Genomic DNA, 12,365 nt, shown 5'->3' with positions numbered 1-12,365 from the left:
TTTAAATCTCTTGCACATTTTCTATTGGGTGGTCTGTCTTTTTCTTTCTGATTTGAAATTCCTTATACAGAAAAAGGATAGAAACCTTTTTGTGATCATACGTGTTGCAGATATCTTCTATGTTACTGGCCTTTTTACTTTCTTAGTGGTATCTTTTGGTTAATAGAAATTCTTAGTTTTATTATAATCAAATATACCAAAATGTTCCTCAAGGAGACTATTGGACAGAAGATATTCTGTTATCTTCCAAAAGCTTCATTGTTTTTCCTTTCACGTTATATTCACAATCTACCAGAATTACTTTTGACATCTAGTGTGAGATAGTGTTTCTACACACACACACACACACACACACACACACACACACACACAGCAATTTGTTTTTAAAGACCATCCTTTCTCATTGCTCTGCAGTACCTCCTTTGCCATATGTCAAATGTTCACATATGATGGGGTCTGTTTCTGGGTTCTTTATTCTGTTTGACTGGTTTATTTGTATGCCAATATCACAGTCTTCATTTATGTGACTTATACAAAGCCTGTATGCCTTACAGACCAAACTTTCCTTCTTTGTCCTTCTTTCCCAAAAAGCATTGTAAATTTTACTAAAATAAAAACTTGTTGGAATTTTGATAGGATTATATTGACTCTACATGTCAGGGGTGCCTGGGTGTCTCAGTCAGTTAAGCTTCCAACTCTTGATTTTGACTCAGGTCGTGATCTCAAGGTTTGTGGGATTGAGCCCCATGTCTGGCTCTGCACTGACAGCATAGAGCCTGTTTGGGATTCTCTCTCTCCCTCTCTCTCTGTTTCCCATATGTTCTCTCTCTCTCTCTCTCTCTCTCTCTCAAACTAAGTAAATATTTTTTAAAAAATGTCGATTTGGGGAGGACTGACACCTTTTAAATTTTGAGTCTCTGACCATGAATATTATATACTTCACCATTTGTTTAGTTCTTTGTTCTCTCCATAATTTTTTTAGGTTTTGGCGTTAAGCTCTTGCACATTTTTAAAAAAGTTTATTTATTTATTTTGAGAGTGAGAGTGTAAGTGGGAGGGGGCAGAGAGAGAGAGGGAGAGAGAATCTCAAGCTGTCCCTGCAGAGCCTGACTCAGGACTCGAACCCACGAACCATGTGATCATGACCCGAGCCAAAACCAAGAGGTGGATGTATAACCAACTGAGCCACCTAGATGCCCCACACTCTTGCACATTTTTTATTAGATTTATTCCTGAGTATTTGACTTTTTATGCCATTGAGATGCTAAGTACTAGTTTTAATTGCATTTTCTCTGGCCAGAATAAAACATTAATTAATCAAAACAGCACTTGCATATGTGAGTAATAACTGTGCCATGGGAAGGGGCACCCAGAAGAATTTTAGCAACACTCTTCCACCATAAATCCCATGAGCACTCTCCTAAAGCCATCTTAAATAAATATTACGGCTACTGCTACAACTACTATAACTAATGATGATGATAATGATGATGATGATAAAACTGATATGAATGATTGGATTTTTCCAATATTTCATAAGTACTAAATAAAAGGCTCTTTAGGGAGCTTTGCAATATACAAGCTGAGTAAACAATAGAGTGCTCGCAACCCAAATGCATCCTCAAGGCAAATTCCTTCCCTTCCACTTCCAACTAGATCGTATCCAAGTCACCTCTTACATAAAAGTTCTAGAGCCATGATTGCTTCTGAGAATGTTGATTTCCTGGAGAATGAAATATAATTCATATAATAGGAAATTTTTTTACCCAAACTTTTTCTCCCTCAAATTTCTTACGTATTACTCTGTTGCCTCCTGGGATTTAGTACTGCAGAGAAGGATGAGATTATACCATTGCATATCCATCAGATTGGTAAAAATATGAAGGTCTTGAGGGATAACAAATGTTGGAGATGAAAAGCGGGTGAGAGTGTAAACAGGAAGAAGCAATTCAGAGAGCCAGTGGCACTCTCTGATGGAACTGAAGATGAATATGATTTTCCAGTGGGCATTTTCACTCTCAGGAATACACCCCAGAGAAATTGTCACATGTGTGCAAGAATGCTCTTAGAAGCATTGATTTTTAAGAGGAAAACAATGAAAATAATCCAGATTGACCTATCAACAGGAGAATGAAGACAGAAATGGGCAACAGTCATAGGAACATAAAGCAGCAATGCATACACATAGACTACAACCACATGTATCCATAAGGAAAAATAGCTCCAACACAAGGTTGAGCAAAGAAAGCAAACTGCAGGATATTACAAATAATATGAAACCATTTATGTAAAATTTTTAAACGTGCTGGGGGCTCCTCCTGACCGGCTCAGTAGGTAGAGCATGTGACTCTTGATCTTGTGGTCATGAGTTCAAGCCCCACATTGGGCATAGAGCTTACTTAAAAAAAATTTTTTTTAATAAATAAAATGTGCTAAACAATGTCATATTTTGTTTAGGGCTGCATACGTATTTAGTAAAAGTATAAAGACATTCATGGAAATAATTAAATCCAAATTCAGAGCAGTGGATCTGTCTAGAGAGCAGGGACAGGGATGCCACTGGATGACAGAGAGGCATCGACTGAATGGCTATATTTTCATTTTTAAGGTAGAGTTCACAGCTGTTTATTATATACACCTTTATACTAGGTTGGACCTAGTATATGGCCTGCATTGGACTGCTTTACCCTATTAAAAAATGGCAAATTCATATGGTTTAACTTAATAACTTTTTGATCTGGATGTTGGGAGTATTGTAGAAAGAGAGTCGTAAATGTGCATACTGCTTGGTTCTGCCATGACCAATATTTTATCTGCTTGTAGTAATATTAAGCTGTTGTTGATTTTCAACTTTTAGAATCAATTCACAGATAAAACACACAAAAAACATATGTTTATGGAAGACAGTATGATTGTTCTCAGCCTTGACAATGTGAAGACCAACATGGAGGAGTCACGGATGGAAGAGGATGGTGGGTGGGGGCAGCTAGCCTCACATGATGGAACATGAGAGGGACTGGCAAAGTCAGCGGAAAGAGAGGTTTAATTTCATAACTTGGAAGTACAAAGGAAACCCATAGAAAGAGGTTAAAAATAACTTGCAAAGATTGGGAATGAGGAAAGGGCAGGAAGGATGGTGCAAGTAAGCTAAATCTTTATCAGTAGATGATGCATTAAATTAGTAAATCAAAATATAAAAGTATAGCATATTAAGTTTTTTAAATGTTTTTATTATTTTTTTTTAAGAGAGAGATACACACACAGAGTGTGAGCGAGGGAGGGGCAGAGAGAGAAGGAGACACAGAATCCTAAGCAGGCTCCAGGCTCTGAGCTGTCAGCCCAGAGCCCGAAGTGGGGCTTGAACTCATGAATGGTGAGATCATAACCTGAGCCAAAGTTGGATGCTTAACAGACTGAGCCACCCAGGCACCCCAAAAGTATAGCATATTAGATAATGACATGGAGGAAATCACCAGAACAACTAAAATCAAGCAGACATATGGATATATCTGAAATGAGGACAGGTGCGTAGGGGACTTTGCTTTCTACACTCTGTGGGTTTTTAATTAATTGTATATGTTATTTTACTAACAATTTTAAAGAAGAGTAGGGGGTATAGGGAATGCATTCAATGTGTCATCCATCGCCTGCCCCTGCCCTTCCTAACTTCTTTCCCTATTGTTCTCTGGAAACTGCTATCTCTGAAGAGATACAGACAAGGTGGCAGTGTAGACATTGGTCAGGGGGCAGGGGGGTGAGGTCAGGAACCTGGTCTAGGATGGGCATCCTGAGACGGAGCAAGAGGGTAAGGACTTCTTATGGATAGAAGGTCTGAGAGCAGACAGGCGTCCTCAGCAGAACCGAGGAGCTCCCTCCTAGCCCAGGTGGCAGTACAGCAATGTGCCACACATTCTCAGGAGCTAGGATTTCCGTTAGACTTTAGCCTTGCCCTCACCACCCCTTATGAGTTCAGACTGTCATACCAGGAAATATCTTCAGCAATGGCTACCATGCCATGTGGATATAACACTTCCCACTTTCAGTAATGTATGCAAAGCCCTCTGAATGTGTCAGCACTCACTTATGTCTATGTGATAGGTGCTGTCATTATCTGCATTTTGCAGTTGAGGAAACTGAGAATCCAAGAGACGATATGCTTCCCCAAGGTCACACAGCTGGCAAGGGCACAGCCAGGATTCGAACCTAGGTCTGCTGACTTCAGAGCCCAAGTTCTTAACCGTTCTTGTGCTGCTGGAGGACTCAGTCCTTCAGGAAGCAGGAGGGTGCTTCATTCACTTGTCCATCTCCTTTCTGCAGGTCCGGGCTCTGGTAGCAGACTTTTCCATTATCTTCTCCATCCTGCTGTTCTGTGGAATTGATGCCTGTTTTGGTCTGGCAACCCCCAAGCTGCATGTGCCCAGCGTCATCAAGGTTTGCCCCTGGCCACTGCTCCAGGCATTAACTTTGCCTGCCCACCAGCTGCAGTTATTTTCCCCTCTATGCTGATCAAACTTTCATATACTCTTAGCCAAGAGACTTGTGAGTTGTGTGTGTATGCTCCGCCCTTCCTCCCCACAGCCTCGGCGGTGGGGCGGGGATGGGGGGGGACGGTGGAGGGGGGTCCCTTGAGATGGTAGGCTGGGGACTTATTCACAGTGAAATGTTGCAGTGTAGCCACTGAAAGGAGAGGGTACTGAAACCCACCCACCAGCCTGGCAGAAGCCTCCCTGATTTCCATTTAAGGGTCTACAATCCCATGGCTCAGGCAGTCTATAAGCAGGGCCACCTGGGGTCTATTGAAAATGATCCCTTAGAATTCCGATTCTCAAAGTGTGGTCCCCAGACTAATATCACATTATCACCTGGGAACTTACTAGAAATACATATTCTCAGCCCCACCCCAGACCTGTGGAATCAGAAGGTCTGGGAGTGGGACCCAGAGTTCTGCACTTTAACAAGCCGTCCAGGGCTTTCTGGAACCTGCCAGTTTGAGAATCACTGCTGCACAAAGTCCCAGTCAGTCCTGAGTTGGTATTTGCTCGTGGCTAAACTCAAGCCCTGCTCCCTCACAAGGAGCACCATCCACCTGCACTGGGCTTCGAGGTTCTAGAACTGACCCTCCCTGCCTTTGAGGGCTTGACCTCCTCGGTATTACTTCAGGGCTCCTAAAGTAATTTAAACACAGAAAGTACCTCTTTCTCTTAGATAAAACAAAAGATAAATTTCAGCCCAGCCCCTACACAGATAATCCCTCGTTTCTTTTAAATATGAAATTTATTGTCAAATTGGTTTCCATTCAATACCCAGTGCTCCTCCCAACAGGTGCCCTCCTCAATGCCCATCACCCACCCTCTCCTCTCTCCCACTCCCCATCAACCCTCAGTTTATTCTCAGTTTTAATCCCTCATTCTTAATATGCAAGTCTGAATTAATGTTTGGTGTTTTACAGAGCATCCTATAATGCTCCCCAGACAGGTGACTCAGAGGAGAGGCAGAAGCGTCAGGCTCTGTATTCTTGCCTGTTGGGTCTCATTCTCGCTTCTTGTTATCTTGCAGTTAGTGACTGCAAGCTCTTTCCCAACAGCCTCTGGCTCTGCACCTCCCCATTCCCAACCAATTGCAGGGTGGCTGCCACCAGTGATCTTAGTTCAGCAGACACCATGTCCTTCCCAAGTCTGTCTGCCTCCATGGTCTCTTTAAAGTTGCAGGTGCCTAACATCTTGAAAGGAAAAGATTGCACTCAAAAAGCACCCCAGGTTGGGGGTGGGAGGGCAGGGAGAGTGGGGGCCCAGACAGCAAGTGCACTGGGACAAAGGAGAGAGAAAAGTGCCCTTTCCATTTGTTCCGCTCAGCCTACGCGGCCTGACCGAGGTTGGTTCGTGGCCCCCTTTGGGAAGAACCCGTGGTGGGTGTACCTGGCGAGCATCCTACCTGCCCTGCTGGTGACCATCCTGATCTTCATGGACCAGCAGATCACAGCCGTCATAGTCAACCGGAAGGAGAACAAGCTGAGGGTGAGGCGGGTGCTAGGAGCAGGAACACCACTTCTTTCTTCCCACAAAGTCAGAAGGAAAAAGAAGGAAGATGGTGCTTCTGTCAAAATTTGAGGCCATTTACGAAACAAGATATGAGGTCAGAAGACTGTGGAGCTCTGGTGCATGTGTAGGGAAATGTGACCTCCAGATGTAGGTAAGGCCACCAGAGCCAGGGTGACTTGATCCAAGGATCAGGACCAAGCCCAGGGTGGGCTACTGGGCACAGGCTCCTTGTTTCTCCCAAAGTGACCTTCTGGCTCCATGCTTCCTGACAGGAACTTGGGAGTCTGAGCAGAGCCTAACGGGAAATTTTGACCTAGAACCATGAGGCAGAAGAGAATCCTAAGCCCTCCTGGCCTCTGCAACTCGCTCCCTGCCTCTGGGTTTGAGGAGATTTGGGCTACCCTCTCCCCCATCCCAAGACCTACCCCAGCCAAGGCCTCTTGTTCAAGAACTACAGAGATATTATGGCCACTGGTAGGAAAACTTCTTCCCAAGGACCCAAGCCCAAGGCCTCTCCAAGCCTGAACACCCTTCTCCTCACCTTCCTGTGTCCCTTCCCTGGCTCAGCAAACCCTGGGGTTGGGAGGCCTGAACACTACAGGGTAGCAGCACCCTAAGAGTACCTATTGAATGCTGAGGGGAGCCTTTGAACCGTGTTCCACAAAATGGCTGCTTTGGGGAGATTTCTATCTCCCTCACCCCATACCAACCCTCCTCCTGCCCCATGCAGAAGGCTGCTGGCTACCATCTGGACCTGTTTTGGGTGGGCATCCTCATGGCCCTGTGCTCTTTCATGGGGCTCCCCTGGTATGTGGCAGCCACGGTCATCTCCATCGCCCACATCGACAGCCTCAAGATGGAGACGGAGACCAGTGCCCCTGGGGAGCAGCCCCAGTTTCTGGGGGTCAGGTAGGTGGGGAGCGGTGACTGGGGACCGCCTGGGCAGGGGTATTGATTTTGGGAGAAGGGAAGCAGATGTTGCTTTTTTTTTTTTTTTTTTTTTACCATCGAGGTATCTGGGCTAAAAGGGCCCTGATCTCTGACAACCCAGGAACTGCAAGGATGGAAGTAATATTCCTGAGGGAGAGAGGAAGGAAACAAAAATTCAGTTCTAAGTAGTGTTTTTTTGGTAATGGATTGCAAGCAGTATCCCACCACAGTCTGTATGCACACTGACCACTTACCTGCATAGGCTACTCAATGTCTCCACATTCCCCTCTGACCTGTCCTTTTGTCTTCTCTTCTTCAAGACCCCCACTACCACTGTCCCCCAACCCCTCTTGTGGGTACAGGTCCTACCCAATTCCCATTCATCCAGAGAGTCTTCCCAGGACCACTGCCACTCCCTAGACTGTGGCCCATGGCCTATCACTTCCATTCCCTCAATCCTCCTTCTCTCAAGTCCATGTGAATCCCATACCTGTTACAGGCAGGCATGTGCCTCTTAGGGGCTCTGGGGTGAGCCCACACCAGACACTGGCTGTTCAAAAAGTTTCTCCTCACTACTGTAGGATACCTCGGCTACCCAGCTTCCCTGGGGTGAGCCTTCTCTGGTCAGGGCAGGGTCCCCTCCTGGACCCCTGAGCCCTAGAGGACTGGGCCTGAACAATCTGCCCCCCAGGCCTCAGTTCCCACTTGGGTTGTGCCTGGGCCTGGGCCCTCAGGAAAACATATCTGCTCTGCCAGGCCCCCTTCCTCCGATTCCTCTTAGTCATGCCCCACAAATGTAACATCTTATTACAATCAAATGGCAGGGATAATAAGCAATGTATATCCCATTTCATTCTCACAGCAACTCCCAAAGCAGTTGTCATTATCTTTCTTTTGCTGAGGCTGAAGACATTTAGGGCCTTTCCTGATGCCACTTAACTACACACCCAAGTCAGTCTGGCTCAAGTACCTCCACTGTTAGTCACTGCACTGGACAACCTCCCAAATGCCCCTACAAACTGCCTTGGTCAGGGCTCCTCTCCTCCCATGTACCTGTCAGCTGGGCCCAGGCAGCAGGTTTATTCTCTGGAATGGGGAAACAAGACAGAGGCTAGGGCCTTGGACACAACCTTTAGGTGCACACGGAGGGCCAAAGGGCTAGGATGGTGATGGGGCATCTCCCAGTCCACCGTGACTATGTGCCCTTCTCTTCCAGGGAACAAAGAGTGACCGGCACCATTGTCTTCATCCTGACAGGCATCTCTGTCTTCCTGGCTCCTATTCTGAAGGTAAGGCTCTATACCCTATCTCAGAGCCCTAGCAACCTGAGAAGGCACTGACTTGATGCCTGAGTTGGGGAGAGGGTCGCCACATGAACCCTAAAAAGGAAGGACCCAAAGAGATATTTCATCATCATCCTTGTTTTCTGGAATGTTGCATTGCTTATAATCGGGACCAGGCAAACCTCACTGATCTTTTCCACCTTCCTGGAGGGCATTCTTCCCTCAGAAAGTTTGGCCAAGTTCCATCCTTGCTTGGATCAGAGCTTCCCAAGCAGGTTATGTTTTCCACGTTGTGGTTTATGGCTCACTAGATGCCTCTTTGCTCACCCATTTTCTGAAGTTTAAAACTTACAGAGGGAAGCCTTTTATAGATTATCTTGCGGCCTGTTCTCTGCTCCTCTTCTTACATCTCTTGGGAACATAACTGATTTTTCCCCACACAGTTGGAAGCTCCTTTTGCTCATGTCCCTCCAGACCAACTGGAAGAGATGAAATCAAATGGGAGTATATTCAGAGCCTGGGTCCCCAGAACAGTCTCTTTCTGCTCAGATGTCTCTGTCCAATTCAGCAACTCACCTGTTGTATTCATTTGCTACCATAACACAATTCCACAGACTGGAAAGCATACATAACACTTTCTTACAGTTCTGGAGGCCACAAGTCCATGACCAGAGTGTTGCCAGGTTTGGTTTATTCTAAAGTCAAATATGGGGCAATGTTCATTATTACTCTGACCATCATGGAAAAGTTTCCACGAGTCTACAGAGCTCCAAAAGCTCCGGTATCATCATTGTATTCAATGACAAAATGATCTGAAAAGTCCTACCCAAGTTCTTTTACAGTAAGAGTGGAAAAAATACAATATCATTTTATTCACCACCAATTAATCTATTTGATACATTTTATAGCAGAGAAGACCTATCTAGATTTTTCTTGATCATAAGATTTAGGATTTCTCATTTGATTGTATTAAGGTACATACCTTTTTGTTTTGTTTTATTTTATTTATAGTTTTGTACTTTTTTATGAACATAGGCTTTCAGAGGAAGCCACCAACTTTACACACACTTCTTCAGAGACTGATTCCACCCAAAACGGCTCCTGGGAATGAGAGCTGAAGAGTGTCTTTGAGACAGACCTTCCCCATCACAACCTGACAACTATCTTATTCAAGAGTCTTCCATCTTAACCAAGCAAAAGAAAATCATCTCTAACAACAGCAACAGAAAAAAGAGATAGGCTTTCAAAATAATTGGTTAAGTGATGAAAGCATTATCACTAGCTGACACCAGTACTAAATACTACATTAAATTTAGGTGAAAGAAAAGATATTCTGTATAACCAGTTCAAGAAAACTATGACTTAACCCAGATCTGAGGTCCTAGATTTAATCCCAGCATTTACTTCCAATAAGAAAAATTTTCCATAAAGCTTATTTAACTTTCTGCAACTCTATGTTTGCCCGTGTCTGTCAAATTAGGCATAGCTGAGTACCTATCAGCCTCGGAGAACTTATACCCAAAACATATCTTAGTTGAGATCTTTAATTCTTGTTTATGTAGCCAAAAGAGGAGAGGTCTCCTGGGTGCTGCAAATTTTAAAGGATCCTAGTTATCAGTGTTTCTATTTTTATCAATGTTTCTAAGTTGGTTATTAACTCTACCTTTGTACCAGTTCATCCAGTAGAATTCTGCTCTAAAGGCTTCTCAAATTTTAATGTGTATAAAAATCACCTGGGAATCTTGTTAAAGAAAGATGCTATTATAATACTGTATGTTAACCACACTGGAATTAAAATTGAAACTTAATTTTTAAAAAAGATACTGATTCAGGAGGTCTGGGTGAGACCCAAAACTCTGCATTTTTAACAAGTTCACAGGTCATTCCAATAACATTGGTCCAAAGACTATACTTTGAGCACTAAAGAATGAAATCTCCCCCTTGGTGGATGTATACTAATTTTAGACAGTGATTTTTACTGCTAGAGGACCGGTGTTAATCTTCAGCCCTTTCAACACCAATTTGCAAATCTTTGGTTATCTTGCCACACAAGGGCTCTGGGGGATGAGGAGGCCATGTTATCTGACAGGCAGCATAAATGATTTACTCAGTCCATCCCAAACCCTGAAGGTTTGTCTTGTTTCAGGTTTTGCTTGCACCTTGCCACTACTGTTCCGTACTGTAGATTTCAGAAGTCTGCCTCAGGGGAGCCTAGACCATATCAGTAGCTCCCCCTCTGAGCTCCATGAGTTGTTCTCATGGTCTCAGCCTCAAATTATATGGGAGGGCTGTCTTACGTTTGTGATCATTGTTGACTCCTCCAATAGAGGGTAGAAAGTGGACCCTAGAGGCACTTTTTTTTGTTTTGTTTTGTTTTTTTGCCACTGTACTGTTTCATTAATACTTGAAAAGAGCCTGTCTTTGGGCATCCAAGGAATATTTGTGCTAATATAGAATTTTAGATCACAGCCCATCACTGGCCGGAGTGTGATGTCATGGGCCTTTGGGATTTGCCAAGAAAGCTGTTTGAGCTTACAAGTGACAGGACAGGAGATAATTTACTAGGGTTGATAGGGGACTTTAGGACCAGGCACTGGTAACTGCAAATTATCTAAGAGTTAGCTCAGTTCTCCTGTTTGATGTGGTTTTCACACAGGGAAGTTTTAAGCCATCTAAATTTGTGTTATTACAGACAGTAGCTAAGTCTTTTATTTAAGATTTTATTTCTCTCTCAATTGCTCCCACACTTTGAAAATGATTAGGACAGTGTTGTTCATGGAAAGTTTTTTTTTTTTTTTTTTTTTTTTACTTTGTTTCGTAATTAGGCAAAAATCCCATAAGCCATGTACAAATGGAATGATGCAATGGCCCAGATTTCCCTTCTTTACTTTAAGATCAATGTCTTGAATTAAAGTTTATGCTTTATAGGTCCAAATCATGGTTTGTGTTTAAAAACTGAACCAAGTCTAATTTATTTTAGATATGCCCAATTTATTTTAAAAGAGCGGTTATTTATTCGGTTGGATTTATGGACATCCTAAATGGCATCTAAAAGTTGGGTACAGGACTTGTGTTCTGCCACATGTTCCAATATGACAACCCTGGAATCGAGGCAGAGTCTTGTTCCCAATGGTAAGCCCAAGGGGCAGATAAAGGGAAGGATGAAAGAAGCAGAAACACAGCTTAGAGAGACGGTAGAGAAATACCTCAAAAGCTTCTAAAAAGTCATAATGATATCTGTAGAACAGTGTGAATGATATGTATGATCCCATTTTTTAAAAAGCTAACAAACTACCTGTGAGCATGACTGGAAGGAAAGATGCCATCAAACCATATACACATCTGTTTTGCTTCTTTTTAAAATCCAATTGTGTGTGGTATATGATTTTTGTTAATCAGCAGGTACTCTCTGCTAATGTAGGTCAGCTCACTAAAGGTCCCCAGAGCAATGCAGCTTTTTTGGGGTGGGAGGCAGTCTTCCGCTGGGGCTGGAAGTAGAAGCTGACAAGAATAAACAGGGGGCTTTCTATGGAGCTTTTCCCATGTTCCAGAAGGTGTGTCTTCAGCCAAAGCACATGGCTTCTGCAGGGACCAAAAGAGGGCAGCCAGGCTGGGAGAGCAGCTGCACAGAAAGAAGGGGGCAGGTCAGCCCTTCCCATGACACTGGCTCCAGATCAGTGCTCAGAGGCTCAGTTCCCCAGAACATCCCACTCCTCCATGGCTAGGGGCAAGCTGAGGGAGGCCAGGCTGCCTGTGACTTGGCAGGCACCGTCGTGCAGAAGAGGGCAGCCAACAGCCTGCCCCTGGCAGAAGCCGGGTCCAAAGCTCCGCATCCCTGTCTCATTTCAGTACATCCCCTTGCCCGTGCTGTATGGAGTCTTCCTCTACATGGGCGTGGCCTCCCTGAATGGCATCCAGGTAAGGTTCTCCCCACCCCAACCACCGCCAGGCTGATGGGATGGGAGTCAGCTGCCATGTTGCCCAAACCCCAAGTGCTTGCTTTCCCAGCGCCGTGGAAGAATAATGGTGATAAAGATACTGCCATTTACCGTGTGCCAAGTAAAATAACTATATCGGGCACTTTATAGGTCTTCTATAGTGAAATCTATATAAA

General features: G+C 44.2%; 1 protein-coding gene across 5 annotated transcripts in view; it reads left to right on the top strand.

The window, feature by feature from the left end:
* The window catches only part of SLC4A5 (solute carrier family 4 member 5), a 110,237-nt gene that overhangs the window by 88,114 nt on the left and 9,758 nt on the right, over nucleotides 1-12,365 (top strand). For all 5 annotated transcript variants that reach the window (XM_019442266.2, XM_053890841.1, XM_019442274.2 and 2 more), the window contains 5 exons: nucleotides 4,318-4,431; nucleotides 5,853-6,014; nucleotides 6,769-6,947; nucleotides 8,185-8,257; nucleotides 12,101-12,169. In XM_019442266.2, coding sequence (XP_019297811.1) covers nucleotides 4,318-4,431; nucleotides 5,853-6,014; nucleotides 6,769-6,947; nucleotides 8,185-8,257; nucleotides 12,101-12,169 — 597 coding nt within the window. The remainder of the gene's footprint in view (nucleotides 1-4,317; nucleotides 4,432-5,852; nucleotides 6,015-6,768; nucleotides 6,948-8,184; nucleotides 8,258-12,100; nucleotides 12,170-12,365) is intronic.

Source organism: Panthera pardus, unplaced genomic scaffold (genome assembly GCF_024362965.1).
Source record: "Panthera pardus isolate Hobbes unplaced genomic scaffold, ASM2436296v1 HiC_scaffold_25, whole genome shotgun sequence".
Classification (NCBI taxonomy): Eukaryota; Metazoa; Chordata; class Mammalia; order Carnivora; family Felidae; genus Panthera; species Panthera pardus.
The sequence above is the reverse complement of the archived record's forward strand: the minus strand, read 5'-3'. Positions and strand labels throughout refer to the sequence as shown.